An 18,626-nucleotide genomic window follows, 5' to 3' on the forward strand; every position below is an offset into this window, starting at 1 on the left:
CCCCCTCTGCCTCTTGCTTTATTAGCCTTACTTATTAGCCTTGCTATTCCAGCCTTATGACAGCTGAAATAGCCTCCTAGCATAGTCCCTCCAATTCCAATTTAAAGCAAAATATAAATATTGAGGGGAGCCTCGAGAAAGAAAAATAGAGCTATATCACGTTATAATGTGAAAAGTACAATATAAATATTATAATGTACGAACGTTATAATTATGTATATTGTAATAACGTGATATTATATTATTCAAACGTGACTTTTTGTAAAAAATTTTAGACTACAGGTGTGACATTTGCGCCATCTGGTGGACACAACAAAATACAACTAAAGTTAAACTTATTAAAACATATTAAAACTCTACTTGTAGAATAGCAGTCAAACGTGTTAATTCAAGCCACCAAGCACTATCATACAGTGGGGCAAAAAAGTATTTAGTCAGCCACCGATTGTGGATTTGTAAAGGATTTATTCGTAAATTAGGGTGGAAAATAAGTATTTGGTTACCTCAAACAAGGAAAATCTCTGGCTCTCACAGACCTGTAACATCTTCTGTAAGAAGCTTTTCTGTCCCCCACTCGTTACCTGTATGAATGGCACCTGTTTGAACTCATCATCTGTATCAAAGACACCTGTCCACAGCCTCAAACAGTCAGACTCCAAACTCCGCCATGGCCAAGACCAAAGAGCTTTCGAAGGACACCAGGAAAAGTATTGTAGACCTGCACCAGACTGGGAAGAGTGAATCTACAATAGGCAAGCAGCTTGGTGTGAAAAAATCAACTGTGGGAGCAATCATCAGAAAATGGAAGACATACAAGACCACTGATAATCTCCCTCGATCTGGGGCTCCACGCAAGATCTCATCCCGTGGGGTCAAAATGATCATGAGAACGGTGAGCAAAGATCCCAGAACCACACGGGGGGACCTGGTGAATGACCTGCAGAGAGCTGGGACCAAAGTAACAAAGGTCACCATCAGTAACACACTACAACGGCAGGGAATCAAATCCCGCAGTGCCAGACGTGTTCCGCTGCTGAAGCCAGTGCATGTCCAGGCCCGTCTGAAGTTTGCCAGAGAGCACATGGATGATACAGCAGAGGATTGGGAGAATGTCATGTGGTCAGATGAAACCAAAGTAGAACTTTTTGGTATAAACTCAACTCGTCGTGTTTGGAGGAAGAAGAATACTGAGTTGCATCCCAAGAACACCATACCTACTGTGAAGCATGGGGGTGGAAACATCATGCTATGGGGCTGTTTTTCTGCCAAGGGGACAGGACGACTGATCCGTGTTAAGGACAGAATGAATGGGGCCATGTATCGTGAGATTTTGAGCCAAAACCTCCTTCCATCAGTGAGAACTTTGAAGATGAAACGAGGCTGGGTCTTCCAACATGACAATGATCCAAAACACACCGCCCGGGCAACAAAGGAGTGGCTCCGTAAGAAGCATTTGAAAGTCCTGGAGTGGCCTAGCCAGTCTCCAGACCTCAACCCCATAGAAAATCTGTGGCGGGAGTTGAAAGTCCGTGTTGCTCGGCGACAGCCCCAAAACATCACTGCTCTCGAGAAGATCTGCATGGAGGAATGGGCCAAAATACCAGCTACTGTGTGTGCAAACCTGGTAAAGACCTATAGTAAACGTTTGACCTCTGTTATTGCCAACAAAGGTTATGTTACAAAGTATTGAGTTGTATTTTTGTTATTGACCAAATACTTATTTTCCACCCTGATTTACGAATAAATTCTTTACAAATCCTACCATGTGGATTCATGGATTTTTTTTTCACATTCTGTCTCTCACAGTTGAAGTGTACCTCTGGTGCAAATTACTGACCTCTGTCATCATTTTAGGTGGGGGAACTTGCACAATCGGTGGCTGACTAAATACTTTTTTGCCCCACTGTATATTTATGAGTATTTACCAACAGAGTGACAGTTTCGAGGCCCACGGAACAAAAGTCTGGGCTGTGTTTCCTCACGGACGAGTTTCAGAACTGTAGCAGCATGTGTTTTGGTTGTGAGATGTAGAAGACGCTCCGTTAGTAAGGGTTAGTGTCTGCTCGTTAAATATTCTGTAATACCAATATGTCCTCGGCGGAGGTAGTTCTGGGTTTCCTGGAGGATGCGGAGCCGTGGCGGCTTCGGTCTCCTCAGTTCCCGAGTAAAGTCGGAGGGAAGCCGGCGTGGCTCAGCCAGAGAGGCCTGCCCTCTCTGCCCGGACTGGAGTGTGAGATATGCCGTCTGCCTATGGTTTTCCTGCTGCAGGTGAATCTCCAGGAGCCATGTTATCCTACTTCATAAAAATATTTACTTCACTGTACTGTACTGTGGTATAGAGATGTGCTGAGAGTATAATATAAAGACCGAAATAACTTTTAGACTACAGTTTTGGTGTCCTGTATAAAGAGTTAAACAGTAAACTTAAAGAAGTCCAGACGCTTTTCTTTGCAAGCTCCTTTGACTACGATGACCTGGATGACTGAGAACCTTCACAGACAAACAGTAAACATATTAACACAACATTTTTAGCAGCATAAACACAAAGAAAGGAAAGTGGCACACATATCAAACATTTGTATTTTATAAGCCTCCTAAAAAGGTACATACTGAAATATATCCTTAATAAATTAGAATCCCCCAAAATATATTTAATTGCATGGTTTAGGTACTAGACCTTCATTAGCCGGCTGGTTATTGATATATATTCTGATATAAGAATCGGAACATATTACCCAGGTGGTGTACAATGTGTGAGTATTTTTCAACTTTAATTAAGTACTTTTTACAAGCCTGATCTCTCACACACACACACACACCCTATACCTAAGTGCACACATACTCAAATCTGGGTCAACTCCAATTTAACTTCTGCATCCCACCTCAGCCTTATTCACTATAAATAAATAAATACTAGATTTACCTGACTTGTTGCAGGTGTATGCACCAATATCCGGTCAGGACAGAAGTTTTCACCGAACGCTCTTTCTCTTCTGCTGCAAAACTCCAGAGTGTTACACGCGAAACGACAGCCGCTGCATGAAAGGTAGTTCTTCACTGTTTGATGTCTGTCACTTCCCAGGGGTGGTGTTGTGAGATGTTGTCTGATTCTACTAATTTTTCTCAATAGATTTTGCAATATTTCTTAAAAAGCTGTGTTTTCCTTCATGCCAGTTTTCAGAAACCAGTTACAGAGGAGGAACGAGTTCTACCCCTATGACCCTCCAGCAGGTTTGTGAATTTTTGCTGCCTAACTCTTAATGAAGTATTCAAGATTCAATTTCTGAGTATTTGTAGAAGAATATGGTGGTGGTAGCATCATGCTCTGGGACTGTTTTGTTGTTAGTGGTGCTGGTGGTTCCACAAAGTGGATGAAATAATGAAGGAATGGAATACCAGTTTAACCACTTTGTCACACTTGGATGTTCCTTCCAGCTACCAAAAGTTTCTGGTTGAGGTGCAATTTGCTAAAGAACATTTAACAAAATATACAGAGTGTGTATGTATATATTTGAACCTTATACTATACTTTTCACCCTGTGTGGAGTATAAAAATGTGTATGTATGTGAACCTTTGACCACAACTGTATGTCAACAAATATAAAATATCATCTTCCCTTTAGAGGATGAACCACCCTGTGATGCTGAGGAGGGCCAGAGTGTGTTGCCCGTTTCGGGAGTTAAACTGTGTTGGGTGTGCGGATGCCCCGGTAACAAAGCCTGCTCTCGGTGCCACACTGTGACCTACTGTGGAAAACACCACCAGACCCTCCACTGGAAACAATCTCACAAGAAGGAGTGTTGCAGCCAAGGTGTGTGTGGGGGATATTTACTGGAGCTGCAAAAATCGTAATCACATTTTTTCAGTGTTGAGTTTAATGATTGTGTTCATTAAACCTTCCAAAGAAGAAATCTGGTTCTGAAATTTCAATAGATGAATACATAAAATGAATTTAGAGTAAAAAAAAATGAAAGGAGTGAATTTGGATTTTTATAAAGAGGCAAAAGTAAAGAAAGGTGATGAGTTCAAAATCATAAAACAGCACAATAAACCTTTTATTAATTGATGGAAGCTAAGGTTGTAATTGAAAATAATATTTGAGTAATTTCACAGCCCTCGGTACATTTAGATTAATTGGTGATTGTAAAATGGGTGTTAGCCCTTTAGTGGGCAGCCGATCTGATCCAGAGTGTATCTATCTTTAGAAAAGCGATGGATAAAAAGAGAAGTGGTCCATAATCCTTTTCCCTGAGTTAAGAGAATTATGACTGTCATTTCTCATCACTAGAAAGACTAAACTTGTCCGTCTCTGTCTAGAAGGGTCTCCTGTTACACCCTCCCCGCTCCTCTTTCCTGAGACTGAGCTGGTCACTGAGCCAGAGGAGGAGAAAGATGTCAAAGAGGCTGAAGGAGAACAAGAAGAAGAGGACGGTGGAGGGATCATTACTCAGAGGAGTGTGGATTGTCCCGCCTTGGCAGAATGTAAGGTTTAAGGTTAAAGTTTTTCTCAGTTTTCAATTGAAAAGTGAACTTTTATGTAGAAAAGTCCAGTCTTAGTGATGTATATATTTATTTCATTATAATTTATAACCAATCCTGACCCTTCTGTTCTCTATCAGCCCTGGCAGAGAGCGACCTGGACGAGATGGCAATGCACGAGACTGAAGACAGTGAAGTGTTCCAGAGGTTTAAGAAGAAGATCGCACCTGAACCTCACCAGGTAGAAAATAGAAGAGCTAAAAAGATCCAGACGGTTGTTTTCTTCTGTCCATATCTCACAGTGTTTGTCATTTCTAGGTGATACGTTACAGTCGAGGGGGCTCTCCCTTGTGGGTCTCCTCTCAGCACATCCCTTCAGATGAGGATATCCCACCATGCACCTGTGGTGCCAAGAGGACGTTTGAGTTCCAGGTAATCGACCTGCTGATCTGTTGAAGACCTGCTCGGGTCTTTAATCTTTCGCTAATGGTTGATTTATTCACAAGTTTGTGCTGTTGCTATCCTGTGTGCGTGTAGGTGATGCCGCAGCTGTTAAACAGTCTAAGCGTGGACTCGACTGGAGCTAGCATTGACTGGGGGACTGCGGCTGTCTACACGTGCTCTGCCAGCTGTGAACGCAGCGACCAGTACTGCCCCGAGGTCATCTGGAAGCAGGACTTCAGCTCAGATCAACACACGCAGACTGAACGAAGATGATGGGCGTCCCTTGTTTCATGCATAGCAGGAAAAGCACAGGTGGTGCTGATTTCATTAATATGTTTAGGCGACTCCGCTTCAGTGTGTTCGTTCACCCACGTGACTTGGTGGGACACCTGATGTTGACATATCCAAATGTTTCACCTGAACTTGTCATTCAGTCAAAAAGCTGCGTGGTGCTGCAGGTAAGAGCTGACTACTTATGCTGACTGAGCTAATCACATGGGAGTAATGCTGCCTCTCCCTATTAAATGGACTGGAGATTTAACTAATCATAAACTTTGTGCAAACATAAACATCAGTGTAAAATGCCATCTCCAAATGTATAAATGACGTGTGTACAAAAAGACGTGTGTGTTGCATCATTAAAAACAAATTTAGCAAAACAATGTTTAAAGAAACATCTGGATTTTTCCACTAATCACCTCACAGCGGCTCACCAGCGTCCACCCGCACAGTTTAATAACCACAGCAATAAGTCACCAATTGGGACAAATTTTATTAACACAGCAAATTCTGACATTTACCAGCAAGACTCACCTCAAGTTACTGACCACAAAAAAATCGTATTTTCCCCATCTTTCAGTGGTATTTATAGTTCAGGTTAAGTATCTTAGCCAGAACATTTATGTAATTAAAATGTATTCAGATACAGAAAACTGAATGTTTTAATGAACGAGTCTGATAAAGGGCTGCACAGGAAAAACACATCAAATACTTGATACCAGCTACAGTATGCTATGATGCATGCTCCTTTACTGCTATACAATATGAAACAAGGATGAAGCCACTGCCAAACCTGTTTACAGCTGTGGATTTAACCTAAAATTAGTACCATATTATCCTAGTAAGAGCTCTTCCCTCTCAAACTGCTGGCTCATTTATGGTTCCTAGAATTTGCAAAAGTAAAATGGGAGGCAGAGCCTTCAGTTATCAGACGCCTCTGTGGAACCAGCTCCCAGGTTGGGAATCAGAGATGAGATGACATAGCCTTTGTCAGTTGCAGGTCTTTTGCCCACAACCGAGATGACAGACCTTGCCAACCTTACATACAATACACAAACATCACATTGGGGAGACAGGTCAGGCTAGGTAGCGAGGAAAAAAACATCGAAATGTGTAACACAAAAGGATAATACAGGAATGCACAGATATCAACACACCATAGCACAATAAACACAGACAAGCAACATGGGAAAGAGTTCCAGTGTGTACATCTGATCTGGGACCGCTGCAATCTTTCGACTGCGCCTCCAGCTGATCCGATGTCCACATCAGAGGGGAGGTAAGCGTTGGAGGTGGCGTTGGATCCGGGGTAGGGAGGGTGATGGGTCAGTGAGTGCTTATCAGCATATGTATGTGTGTGCGTGTCCATAGTGGGAATCAGGAAACCCTCTCTACTTTTAAATCTAGGATTAAAACTTTTAAAGTTTACAGTTATGGCTGAATTGAGTGACCCTGAACAACACTACGCAGTTACGCTGCTATAGTCCGAGGCCCCTCCCTGAGCCTGGTTCTGCCAGAGGTTTCTTCCTGTTAAAAGGAAGTTTTCCTTTCTCACCATCACCAAGTGCTTCCTCATAGTAAGTCACGATTGTTGCTTTTGTATTTTTAATATTGTAGGGTGCTTAGCTTGCAATATTAAAGCACTTTGAGGTGACATAAATAACATTGAATTCAAAACACAGGGGGTTAACCAAACAAAAATGGTGCTTAATCCAACAGAAGACCCAGATCCAACAAAGGAGTCCGTATGTACATGTTTATTAACGCACTGAGAAGTACATTAACAGTTTAAGAAGCATGTAGATGCGACAGGTTCCTGATTGATTTCCATACATACAGTTGATAAAAGTGGCTTAACTGAACATGTGAACCAAACGATCTGCCAATCAAATATTCTGAACCGATTAAGAACTACATGTTAACACTGGTGTGAAGGATGTGCCCAGCTGAAGCTGCATGAGATACACAAGCACATCAAAACGTGACCAGAATTAAAACACATTTAAACGGCTTTTTTTCCCCAGCTGTGTGTCTGAGCACAGTTCACTGGTAACCAGGACAGTCATATTTTTCTATGTTTGTAAAACGTACCTAAAAAAAACTTTTAAATATAGGTTTGATTAGCCAAAAACAAATTATTAAAATTAAAAATAATAAATATGCAGCAACGTGATGCATATTTTACCTGCCATCAATCACTAGATGTAAATTCAGGATTAAGTTGGCAGCCGCTTCTTGTACTCAAAGCTAATAGCGTCTTTCTTGCAGGTCACATTTCAATCCTGGCTAAACTTAAATGCCAGTGATCTTACAAACACGCTGTCCTGTTAGTCAAAGAAACAAAAAGAATATCTGCGGAGCAGCATCTCCTTCAAGGTCGGAATCACTTATTTACAGTAGAAAAAAATATTTCTATATGTACATACACATGAAAGTTTGAGCATTAAAACACTTCTTTCAAAAATTACAACATGTTATCTGCTCCAGAGAAAATTTTAGACCGACTCCAAACTATCAAAGAATTAAGCAGGATTGCAACAGGAAACCAAACTGATGAACTACTCAACTTCAGCTGTAGGATTTGGATCAGTTTAGTTCAACTTGAAGTGTTTCAAACTTTAAGAGAATTCACTGTCAATAACTGCTGAACTTACCGGCCTTAAATTTAGAAAGAAATCTACCTTTGAAAAGTAGGCGAGTTCGGTTTTGAAGTCTCTCTCTCTGATTTGGGGCTTACAGAGCTGATTATGTCAAAATAAAATATGAGCAATTAATAAAAACCAGAAGTAGAAAACTAACTGCAAAAAAATAAAATAAAACCGTCCAGGACTGCCCCTTTTCTAATTAGCAGTTTTTACACTTTCTTACAATCTTATGTACAATCGAAAGAGGACTTAAAATGTGTATGAAATAAACTGACTTTTAAATATAGAAACTTGTGAGATCATAACACAGAAAAGACAATCCTTAAAACCCTGCTTTTAAGATAACATGAAATACTGTAAGGACAAAAAGTAAAAGTGAGGGAATCACTTCATTGTAGCACATCTCTTACAGAGGTCCACATGAAGAGGTCAGCGTAAGGCTGATGCTTGATGTGAAGCTTAAAAAAGAAAAAACAATGTTTGAAACAGGGTTGTGGGGATGATAAAAGAAGAGATGCAGGGTCTATGTTGTCTTCCGAAAGCCTTTGAGGATGGGGTATATGTTTTCAAAAGCGTCGTAGATCTCTCCTCTCACTTTGGCACCTTAAACAAAAACAGGGAGTATAGTAAGTTACAAAAGTTAATTCACAACAATCATTAACAGAGTTTGAAAACTGAATTTAAAATGTTTGCACCCTCACAGAATAACGTCCTCACTATGCACTGCGGCACTTTAACTGTTGTTTGTTTATTATAGATTTATTGTATTATTTTTATCCCGATCCACTTTAAAACAATTTCCTGTTACGAAATCAAAAAAAAAGCATCTATTGATCAACGTTTAGTACTATTATAGTGTTATATAGTTTTATTATAGATTCATTGGATCATGGGTTCAAGGAGGTTATTTGAAGATATTTTGTTAATTTGATTTTCGCCAACTACACAAATCAACTGACTGGAACTCCCTCAAACTTTATCATTTACGACTGGAGAAGCTATTAAATCAAATCCTTTCTGTCTCGCCGACAGTCAGTATATCATTCGACTGTGCAGAGATTCTGTGTGAAACATTTTCCCAACTACAAAATGTCCAGTTCAGTATCACCTTTAAATGTATCATCAACTCCATGTTTAATTCTTGGACTCGCGATTTCTTTTGTATGGCTCATACATCAAAATAATTTATCTTATTTACGATGAGTGGCAAGGACATGAGGACATTTAGAAAACAAGGGTCTAAACAATGTGAAAATCAGACTAACAAACTTTAACTTCTCCTCCTGTGTTTAATACACACAAAAGAGAAATGTTTTGTTTTTTTAAGCAGACAGGATGGGCTCTTACCTGTGAGTACAACTTTCCCAGACACAAAGATGAGCAGGACAATTCGGGGTTTGATCATTCTGTAAATGAGTCCTGGAAACAGCTCCGGCTCGTAGCTGCAAAACACAAGTCGGTTATTTTAGTTCTTAAAAAGCAAAGAGTACAAAATCATTAACAATCATTTTTAATTTTGCAATTCACATGCTTTCAGTCATTTTAAAACAAACAAAAACTACCTGCTAAACTGCTGATGTGTGAGGACCAATCCCTCCAGCCGAATGGGGAACTTCACATCACAGCTGCCCACCATGTTCTGAATCTTGAAGTCCAGGAACTTGGCGGGAAAACCGAGCTTCTGCACAACACGCGCATATTTTCTGGCTGCTAACCTCGACTGCTCCTCACTAGAAAGATAAATGTCATCGAGAGCCCAGGGGAGCAGTCAAATATTAGTAAAGTAAAGCAGAAAGACTTTTCCCCCCTTTTTTGTAAAAAAAATAAAATAAAAAAATTTAACTGTAATCTGACCTCTTGGCTCCTGTGCAGACCATCTTTCCAGAGCTGAAGATCAGAGCAGTGGTCCTGGGCTCTCGTATTCTCATGATGACAGCAGCAAAACGCTAATGAACGGAGACAGCGAGGCTGACCATTATTACACACGTTACTTTTAAAATAAAATAATTTCTGCTTGAATTTGATCCAAGCTGGGATTTTAATTCTATATAGATATTCGAGTTCGGTAGAGGAGACATGTTTAAATATTTATTTTTTTAAAAGTGAGTTAAACGGGGCTGAAGAAGGAAAGATGTTGAGACTAGAGCTGTGTGCAACTAGTCGACTACAAGAATAAACAAGAACACAAGTCTGTTAACGTGTTGTTTCAGTTTCAAAAGCAGTTTAACTCTCCTCCCACCAGCCATCTCTTACAGCTCTTCTAGAGGTGGTGGCTGACTCAGAAGAAGGCATCCCTGCTTAGACTGCCGCCCCTGAGTCCCACACCCAGATCACAGGCAGAAAATGAACGCTATGGACAGCTGGATGGATTTATAACACCAGATAACCGTTAGTTGTAATATGTAATGACATCACTTTCTGCAATATCTCTATGTGATGAGAAGTTGTAAACAGGGTGGAAATTAGGTAGCTGACAGCTGTGTGTAGTAGTGCAAATCTACACGACCAATCATTGTGCAACAAAATGTACCTAACTGTTTCAGCTGGATCTTAAAAACCCACAGAATATATATATAAAGACAGCACACCCCGTCTCTTTTGACCAATTTAGACTAATCAGCTGATGAGAGTTTCTCTCTCTGGTTTATTATCTAGTACAGTGGATTCCAGAGTGTGCGTCGAAGTAATAACAGAAATTCAGTTTGTAATCACTCAAGTATTTATAGTTACATATTTGTATTAATGAATTTAATTATATAAAAATGAATTAAAAACTGGAAATATGAGGTAGTTCATTTGTTATATTAATCATTACACTGACCTTAATTTACTCCTCTTGTACTGAAGTTTGGGTCACTTTGCATATGATTGGGTAGCATTAGCAATTTATAGCCAATGGCCTGTGTTGTTTAAGTTTTTGAATACAATTATCAAGGAAATACGCCACTAACTTTTATTTTGATTAGAGTGGATATTTAAGATTTGGTGGGCCCTGTCAGAATTCCTGGTTTTCAAGTGGGCCACAGCACTCTTGACTTTAGGCCTTTCTAGTAAATTAATTACCAGGAACATCCACAATTTGTAATTTGTAGCCTGCAGCCAGTAAAGTCACATCAGTAAGCTGTAGAGCAATAAAAAGCCAAGAGCCTCACCTTTGGGTTGTACTCTGCATTTCTGGCTCTCAGGGCAATGGTCTTCAAATCCAGTTTACAGCCTAAGTTTACAGTAGATACTATATTTCTAAAAGTGAAGGGGAGAAAAGAACAAGAGAAAACAACTGAGTGAAGGACATACAAACAATTAAAAATTTCATTCCCTTAAAGTACAATTTGGTTCAATATATGTGCAGGAGTTTCTTTCCTTTTAAAGCAGTTATCACCAAAAATGGGGGTGGGTGGGATGAGATGTGAAACATACTGTAGCTGCGGTACTATGCCAGAGGTTTCTGAAGAAGGGGTGGCCGGCGTGATGGGGGTCATGGGGGTCAGCGGGGTGGTAAAGAGGGGGGTGTTTCCTGGCAGTGCAGTTGTGGTCGAGCCTCCCACTGCCTGGGAGTGGAAAAGTTGAGGGGTCTGCCCTGATGTCCCTGCGAAGGGGGGAAAAAAAAAAAAAAAGGTGGTTATTTATGTGTAACCGGAGATTAACTTCCACCACGGCTAAATAAAACCAAGATTTCTCATAATAAATGTGGAAGATAAAAAAATGACAGCTTGTGGAGTACCTGAGCTGGCCTGTTGTGCCTGTTGTTGTGCCTGTTGCTGCTGTTGCTGAGCCTGCTGTTGCCTCTGCTGTTCCTCCAGTATTGACAAACTGTTGGTGTTCTGCACTGGCTGGGGTGTCAGACCAGAGCCATATGGCATCATGGGGCTGAAGAGCGGCATGCCTGGAGTCATGGCTCCCTGCATGGGGATAAAGCAAAAAGAAGGGCGTAATGAAGCAGAAACTAACTAGAGATATAAGACAGTTCCCTCAGTGTTAGTATTCTTGTTTTTAGGTCTGATTCTTCTCTTTACACAAATAAAACGAAAAATCTAAATGACAGCAGTCTCTCCACGGACTTTAAACCCACGAAGAATATGTCGGTTCTGTTGGAAGTACAGCCATTTCCGACCAGTGAAAGAACAGAAAAGATCACAACTGTGACAGCTCAAGGTGTCTTTTTTTCATGAAATAAAGACGTAACTTTAGAAATAAATCATACTTAGTAAGGTTGGATGATATGTAAAATTTTCCAAACGACAATCGTCGGCCCGATAAATAACGATATACAATATATTCACGCAGGTGCAGGCTTTTTGATGTAATGTAATCTGATTTGCGCGTTTAGAATTTATATGTTTTGTTTGGAGGGAATAGTTCACCTTCTTTTCTTGTTTGTTTCAGTATTATTACAGCTACTTTTTGGATTATTAGCCAGTATCTCCGTTTCCCTCCCCACCATTGTGTGTGGGGTTTTTTTTTTAATTTTTTTAAATATGATTGTTGTTTTTTTCTTCTGAACATAGGCTACTGCCTTTTTCTATTATGAGTTTGAGTTAAATTATTTTTTCCGTTGACTGCTTGTCTTAGCTTTAACCAACATCATTAGCAAACTTACTCATAGGCAAATAAATCAATCAATCATTCTTGTAAAAATGATCGGTGAAAGGCTCAGCCTATCGTCAATAGTCAATATATTCGTCCAATCACCCAACCTTAATATTTAATAACACATAAGATGATTTAAGGGGTGTTGACACAGGGAGGAAATTACTCATCATCCATCACTTTGTCGCTAATGGTTCATCACTGGAAAGCAGGCTCCAGTTGCATAAGTAACATACATTCATCAGCAGTATCCCTCATTCTCATTGGGAGTCACTTCAATCAGTCACCTCAAATTTGAGAAACGTAAAACTTTGTGTCCACCCACTTTGCATCACCAACACCTATTTCACCCTGTATCGATTTAAGTCTTTGAATATCCCTGATTGTATATGGTCTTAGGTCATCACAGTAATTCACTTCCTGCAGGGAATGGCTCTAGACCTCTTCCCTTCACCACTGATTTTCAATCCAGTTCTCGTGTAATTTGTTGTAGCATTTCCCCCTCCAGTTTCCCTTTCTTAAGAAAGGCTTCTTGACCATAATTGTTCCACTAAGACCATTTCTGATGAGGCTTCAGTATACAGCAGATGTATGAATGAAGTGAAGCACAAGACACAACACTGGTACATGCCTTGAATTAGGTACCTTTTTAATGCTTTAATGACTCATACGTCATTTTAAGTGGTTTAACAAACAAAAAAGATTCCTATGAAAACAGGGACTGAACTGAAAATGTGGAGAAAAGCACCCATTTTAAGAACTTTAGAAAGCCTGAAGAACTATTGTTTAAGACCACTTCAAAAATAGAAGAAAACTTGGCTCCTTGGATGCATAAATATAAAGAAACGACGGATGGCTAAATCTGTGACTTAATTTTCAAAAAGTCTTAATGATGAAACACAAAGCCCATGTTACCTGAGGGGAAGCCACCAGCCCTTGGAAGGCTGGTATGCTGTTGTTCTGGTCCATCCCTTTAGATTCCCACGTTACTTCACTGCCACCCAGTAGAAGGCAGTAAAAGCGTGATAACTAACCCAGCAGGGCTCTTTAAACCTCCAGCCTACAATGTCAAACACCAGACGCAAACACTGCACTCTTCTTTTTACCCCCGGCAGTAGTGTCTTGGCTGAAAAGATGACAAGAAGCACACTTTACTCAGATAAAACTCAAACAAAGTGGCGTAAACAACATGTAAATGAATGAAACCAAAATCGTGCAGCAGCAAGCGGTGGCGCGAACTCATTTAAATAACTTTAACCTTTTCTAACATTGCTTTAACTCTCTCGTTCATATCTTGCCCAGTACATGAGGTGTCCTTTAACCAGTTAAGCGTGCAAAATGCCGCTAATAAAGTTACCAAACATTCCGCGCACAAAATGAAACGTGTAAGCACACGGGCTAGCTGAAGTTAGCATTAGCAAATTTAGCAATCATGAATCTGCAAGCTAAACGTTTAAAAATTTCGGATTTATGCGATAAAAACAACTGCAAATAACTCGAAAATCTGTCAGCATGAACCAGAAAATCATTCTTTAGCTTACAATCAAGATGTCGCTGTTAAAATCAACACACGAACAGCATAAATTCAGCTCTAGCTCCGTAACTACCCCGGACTTGTTCTTGGGCGCTCACGACCTACTTCCGGAAGCTTCTTCTTCTTCCGTCGTGTCACAGTTCACCGCAGACACAGCAAAGATGGCGTCGCTGAGTGACAAATCAGTTTGGGATGAAGTGGAGGATGGGATCGGCGAAGAAGTGTTAAAAATGTCCACAGAGGAGATAGTTCAGCGCACTCGTCTCCTCGACAGCGAGATAAAGATAATGAAGAGCGAAGTGCTGAGAGTAACCCACGAGCTTCAGGCTATGAAGGATAAAATTAAAGAAAACACGGAGAAGATAAAGGTGAACAAAACGCTGCCCTACCTGGTGTCTAACGTGATCGAGCTGCTGGATGTGGACCCCAACGACCAGGAGGAGGACGGAGCTAACGTGGACCTGGACTCCCAGAGAAAAGGAAAGTGCGCAGTTATCAAAACTTCAACCCGGCAGACTTACTTCCTGCCGGTGATCGGGCTGGTGGACGCCGAGAAGCTAAAACCGGGAGACCTCGTAGGTGTTAACAAAGACTCCTACCTGATCCTGGAGACCTTACCAACCGAGTATGACTCCAGAGTCAAGGCCATGGAGGTGGATGAGCGCCCCACAGAGCAGTACAGCGACATTGGAGGTCTGGATAAGCAGATCCAGGAGCTGGTGGAGGCGATAGTGCTGCCGATGAACCACAAGGAGAAGTTTGAAAACCTGGGCATCCAGCCCCCAAAGGGAGTCCTCATGTATGGACCCCCTGGCACCGGGAAGACCCTACTGGCCAGGGCATGTGCCGCTCAAACCAAAGCCACATTCCTGAAGCTTGCAGGTCCACAGCTGGTGCAGATGTTCATTGGAGATGGTGCCAAGCTGGTGAGAGATGCCTTCGCCCTGGCTAAAGAGAAAGCCCCATCCATCATCTTCATAGATGAGTTGGACGCCATTGGAACCAAGAGGTTTGACAGCGAGAAGGCTGGAGACAGGGAGGTGCAGAGGACCATGCTGGAGCTGCTCAACCAGCTGGATGGATTTCAGCCAAACATGCTGGTCAAGGTAAATTTGCCTTTTTACTCTTGAAAACAGCAAAAGTGCACCTCAATTCTGCTACCACTTCACTGTTACTTAATGTTCAATACTGATAAAACATTTTAAACTACATCTGAGTAGATCTGAGGCACTTAAAGTGAATTTGTACAACAATTCATTAAGAAAAACGTTAAATTTTCGTCAATATCCAAACCCCCACATTAATACTTTATGATGACTGGAGTTTATTGCAATGATACTGTCTTTATTATTTAGGTGATTGCTGCCACCAACAGAGTGGACATCCTGGATCCTGCCCTGCTCCGTTCAGGTCGTCTGGACAGGAAGATCGAGTTCCCCATGCCGAACGAAGAGGCCAGGGCTCGCATCATGCAAATTCACTCGCGTAAGATGAATGTCAGCCCCGACGTCAACTATGAGGAGCTGGCCCGCTGCACCGACGACTTCAACGGCGCTCAGTGCAAAGCTGTGTGCGTGGAGGCCGGTATGATCGCGCTGCGCCGCGGAGCCACAGAGCTGAACCATGAGGATTACATGGAGGGAATCCTGGAGGTCCAAGCTAAGAAGAAGGCTAACCTTCAGTACTATGCCTGAGGACACTACCTGTGTCTGTGTATTTGTGTGTGAGAGTCTTTGATTACTATTAAAAGCTGTTGAGAAAACACATGTTATGATTTCTGATTATCTTGAGTCAATAAAATAAATAAAATGCCTCGAGTATCTTTTGTTATTTCCTCTAACAATTTTAAAAAATAATGTAAGGGTACCTGGTGCTATTTAGAAGCTGTACATCTGGAATTGCATAGTAGTCATACATTTATTCTTAACTTAAAGCAGTTAAAGAAAGTTAAGAATAGATGGCAGGGTTCAACATACAGGTGTGGTCAAAACACACACACACACACTAATATTTAGTTTAATGTTCTTTAGTATAAATTCTGGGGAATGGTAGAGTTAATTTATATTGGTTGGTTTCCGGTCAATTGACTTGGCTGTTAAGCATAGTCCAGAAATTTTCAAAAGGGTTGAGACTGGAGTTTTGGAAAGGCCATTTCAGAAGCTTAGCATTAGCCTGCTTTATCCTTTCCTGAATCAGTTTTAACATGTTTGGGATCATTGTCCAACTGTCTCCAAGTTTCAACTATTTTTCTGTTAATCTAAGGTGAAGTGGAAGACTTTGGAGGTAGTCCTTCATTATTCCAACAATTTTGTACAGTCAACCCCCGTATTCCCCGGGGTTAGGGACCACAACTCCCTATGAATATCTGAAATCCACAAATACTCAGTACCCCCTCTAAAAATGCGAACTACCTATTTCAATCTTTTCGGGATCTTTGTGTTTGGAATTTGTGCATCTTTTGTTAAGAAAAAAAAATCAATTTTAATGATCTTTTGCTGTGTTTACATTAATATTCAAATTTGAAAAGTACATTTTTTATCATAAAAAATGTATTTAGTCAGAAAAATTACATTAAAAATCCATGAAATAATCTGCAAATATTTTGGAGTTGCTTTCCACAGAAAAATCCATGAATACCGAACCCTGGATCGACTGTATACCAAGTGGAAGAAAATGGATGGATCAATGAATACACGCTGGCTGTTCACATTTTAGATTTTCTTATTTTCTTTTCCTATACACACACTTGTTCTGATCACGACATGAGTCATGTTTTTAATTTGACAACCATATAGATACACACTGAGCGCTCCAACTGTTCTACAGCCACACAACCCTTTTATACATCAGCCTACGATGATGATGTCATACATTTCCTTGAAATACTTTTACAAGTACTTAATGTGACAAGCTCAGTTTTTACAATTTGGCCCTCGTCAAAGTTGACCTAACTCATTTTACTGGTTTCAAGCACATCAGTTTCAATAGCTGACTGTTCACTGGGTGCTTCATTTATTTTAATATTATACAGTCACGTGAGATCACTTGGGTTGTACATAGCCAACAAACTAAAATGATTTTAATCCACTGATGATGTGTATGAATTATTTATGCCTACTATGCTAACCTATGGTTCTAAATGGAAAAAGCAAAACAAAACAAAACCAAAAAAACAAACCAATTTTATTATTTAACAAGATATTGTATTAAGATACTGTTTCCATTTGTATTCTTTTGGTCATAAAAGACATGCACAGAGGTCTATCTGAGGTGGAATGTGCAATGAACAAGCAGAGCAGACTTTTAAATTCTTTACATTTATTAAGAATGTAAAAAGAATAGCAGAGAGGATCTCCTTTGAAAACATAATGAAAAATCATAACAGAGGCGGGGTCTAGGTATGAGCGAGTGAAGAACTTACTTCTCAGAATAGGAGTGCTGATCCAGGATCAGCCTGCCAGACCACATAAAAGAGCATGTGAACAGGAAAACTGGAGTATCTGGGAAACAGGGGGAAGGAAACTAGCTCCCCAGTTAGCCACTAAGGTGGCTACTTGAATCAACACTCCTGTTTTGAGAAACCTGACGTAAAGGTGCCAAAGCCATAAAATGAATGTGCACCAAACAGAAAAACTAGAGGCAGATGGAAACAATACGTTTCCTCCTCAGTCTTTCCTCAGAGGTATAGTCTCCTCATTAATGCCCTCCTTAGTGATGACACAGACCCGAAGGGCATCTCCGGTGTAGACGTCTCTCTCTGCAGCTGAGATGAAGACGTCTTTGACCAGCTGAACTGCCTTATCCTTAGTCAGAGGAACATGCTCGACACCCTCCATGTTCTTGAAACCAATCTGTGGAGAGAGAGAGAAGACCGAGTCCTATATTTGTCTGTGTTCTCAGTAAAAATTTGTTTAGTTGATTTTTTGTTTAGAAAGGACCCAAGCACAAAAAAAATCTTGAGTGAGCAAGCGAGAGAGAGAAAAGGGTCCAGAGACCAGATTAGGCTCCCTTCCACCTGCAGTCTCTGAGCAGGTCCACCCTTACCATCCACCAGGTCACCAGCACCCTGTTTAGAGCTAAGTTCAGGTTTGCCTTTACTTCTTTATACAGAATGTTTTTTTTTCTCCATATGGCATACCTCAATGCAGGTCTTATAACAGAAGAACTGGAAGGTCGAGATTCTGAAACCTAATATGGGGCTACGAAGTGTTTTGTCATGACCTGGTGGATGCTGGGTGGCTAAATAAGCTTAAAAATACACACCCAAGATACAAGCACATGAATATAGTAATGTTAATATGGAAACATCAGGTTAGTACACGCGCGTTTTAAAAAACCTGGTTATCTAGTAGTGGCTGTAGCATGGCGCTGGCTGATCCTCCGGCCTTGTAGGTGTCCCTCTGGTAGGAACCCACTGGGTCAAAGCTGTACACTGCTCCCTTACCTGTATTACAATTACACAATGTTACAAACAGAAACAGGATTTTACATACAGTAACACAGTAAAATCTTAATAGTTTTAAACATAACACAAACTAACAGTATGACATAAGAGTAACATTAAAAATAACACCTCACCCAGCACTACACTACACATGAATTATTTTATTTTTTGTAGACTGTCACCTCTTTGGGATCATTGTCGTTTTTTTTTTTG

General features: G+C 40.6%; 4 protein-coding genes across 5 annotated transcripts in view; 2 read left to right on the plus strand and 2 right to left on the minus strand.

Annotated features, from left to right (window-relative positions):
- Positions 1-1,963: 1,963 nt before the first annotated feature.
- Positions 1,964-5,544, plus strand: pdcd2 (programmed cell death 2). 2 transcript variants are annotated; one of them, XM_005915087.3, is made up of 8 exons: positions 1,964-2,268; positions 2,938-3,046; positions 3,175-3,231; positions 3,624-3,812; positions 4,319-4,483; positions 4,621-4,721; positions 4,799-4,912; positions 5,018-5,544. In XM_005915087.3, exons 1-8 carry the CDS (start codon positions 2,089-2,091, stop codon positions 5,195-5,197), a joined length of 1,095 nt encoding a protein of 364 aa, XP_005915149.1. In that variant the 5' UTR covers positions 1,964-2,088; the 3' UTR covers positions 5,198-5,544. The 2 variants fall into 2 exon arrangements, with proteins under 2 accessions (XP_005915149.1, XP_014195769.1); XM_014340283.2 differs by having other exon boundaries at positions 1,985-2,268; positions 4,322-4,483.
- Positions 5,545-6,945: 1,401 nt separating this feature from the next.
- LOC102304818 (TATA box binding protein) lies at positions 6,946-14,095 on the minus strand. The gene is made up of 9 exons (XM_005915085.3): positions 13,977-14,095; positions 13,351-13,561; positions 11,570-11,747; positions 11,266-11,434; positions 11,001-11,088; positions 9,703-9,794; positions 9,411-9,578; positions 9,196-9,290; positions 6,946-8,451 (listed from the first exon to the last, which is right to left on the minus strand). Exons 2-9 carry the CDS (start codon positions 13,402-13,404, stop codon positions 8,372-8,374), a joined length of 924 nt encoding a protein of 307 aa, XP_005915147.1. The 5' UTR covers positions 13,405-13,561; positions 13,977-14,095; the 3' UTR covers positions 6,946-8,371.
- Positions 14,096-14,130: 35 nt separating this feature from the next.
- On the plus strand, positions 14,131-15,781 carry psmc3 (proteasome 26S subunit, ATPase 3). Its single transcript, XM_005915086.3, has 2 exons — positions 14,131-15,075; positions 15,325-15,781. The coding sequence occupies exons 1-2, from the start codon at positions 14,131-14,133 to the stop codon at positions 15,661-15,663; spliced, it is 1,284 nt and encodes a 427-aa protein (XP_005915148.3). The 3' UTR covers positions 15,664-15,781.
- Positions 15,782-17,270: 1,489 nt separating this feature from the next.
- Positions 17,271-18,626, minus strand: part of psmb1 (proteasome 20S subunit beta 1) — a 3,405-nt gene continuing 2,049 nt past the window's right edge. The window contains exons 5-6 of the mRNA XM_005915084.2: positions 18,307-18,413; positions 17,271-17,820 (exon numbers count right to left, since the gene is read on the minus strand). Coding sequence (XP_005915146.1) covers positions 17,635-17,820; positions 18,307-18,413 — 293 coding nt within the window. The 3' untranslated portion in view covers positions 17,271-17,634. The remainder of the gene's footprint in view (positions 17,821-18,306; positions 18,414-18,626) is intronic.

This window comes from Haplochromis burtoni, unplaced genomic scaffold, assembly GCF_018398535.1.
Source record: "Haplochromis burtoni strain Fernald_Lab_line unplaced genomic scaffold, NCSU_Asbu1 Contig_11, whole genome shotgun sequence".
In the NCBI taxonomy this organism is placed as follows: Eukaryota; Metazoa; Chordata; class Actinopteri; order Cichliformes; family Cichlidae; genus Haplochromis; species Haplochromis burtoni.

Bases quoted from the DNA above. Each gene is read 5' to 3' on its own strand.
- pdcd2 (XM_005915087.3), top strand. From the start codon at position 2,089: ATGTCCTCGGCGGAGGTAGTTCTGGGTTTCCTGGAGGATGCGGAGCCG. The intron at 2,269-2,937 runs GTGAATCTCCAG...GACTTGTTGCAG, and splicing joins CTATGGTTTTCCTGCTGCAG to GTGTATGCACCAATATCCGG. The intron at 3,813-4,318 runs GTGTGTGTGGGG...GTCTCTGTCTAG, and splicing joins GAAGGAGTGTTGCAGCCAAG to AAGGGTCTCCTGTTACACCC.
- LOC102304818 (XM_005915085.3), bottom strand. From the start codon at position 13,404: ATGGACCAGAACAACAGCATACCAGCCTTCCAAGGGCTGGTGGCTTCC. The intron at 9,795-11,000 runs GTGAGGCTCTTG...TCCGTTCATTAG, and splicing joins ATGCAGAGTACAACCCAAAG to CGTTTTGCTGCTGTCATCAT. The intron at 8,452-9,195 runs GTAAGAGCCCAT...TTTTTGTTTAAG, and splicing joins TGGGAAAGTTGTACTCACAG to GTGCCAAAGTGAGAGGAGAG.
- psmc3 (XM_005915086.3), top strand. From the start codon at position 14,131: ATGGCGTCGCTGAGTGACAAATCAGTTTGGGATGAAGTGGAGGATGGG. The intron at 15,076-15,324 runs GTAAATTTGCCT...TTTATTATTTAG, and splicing joins AGCCAAACATGCTGGTCAAG to GTGATTGCTGCCACCAACAG.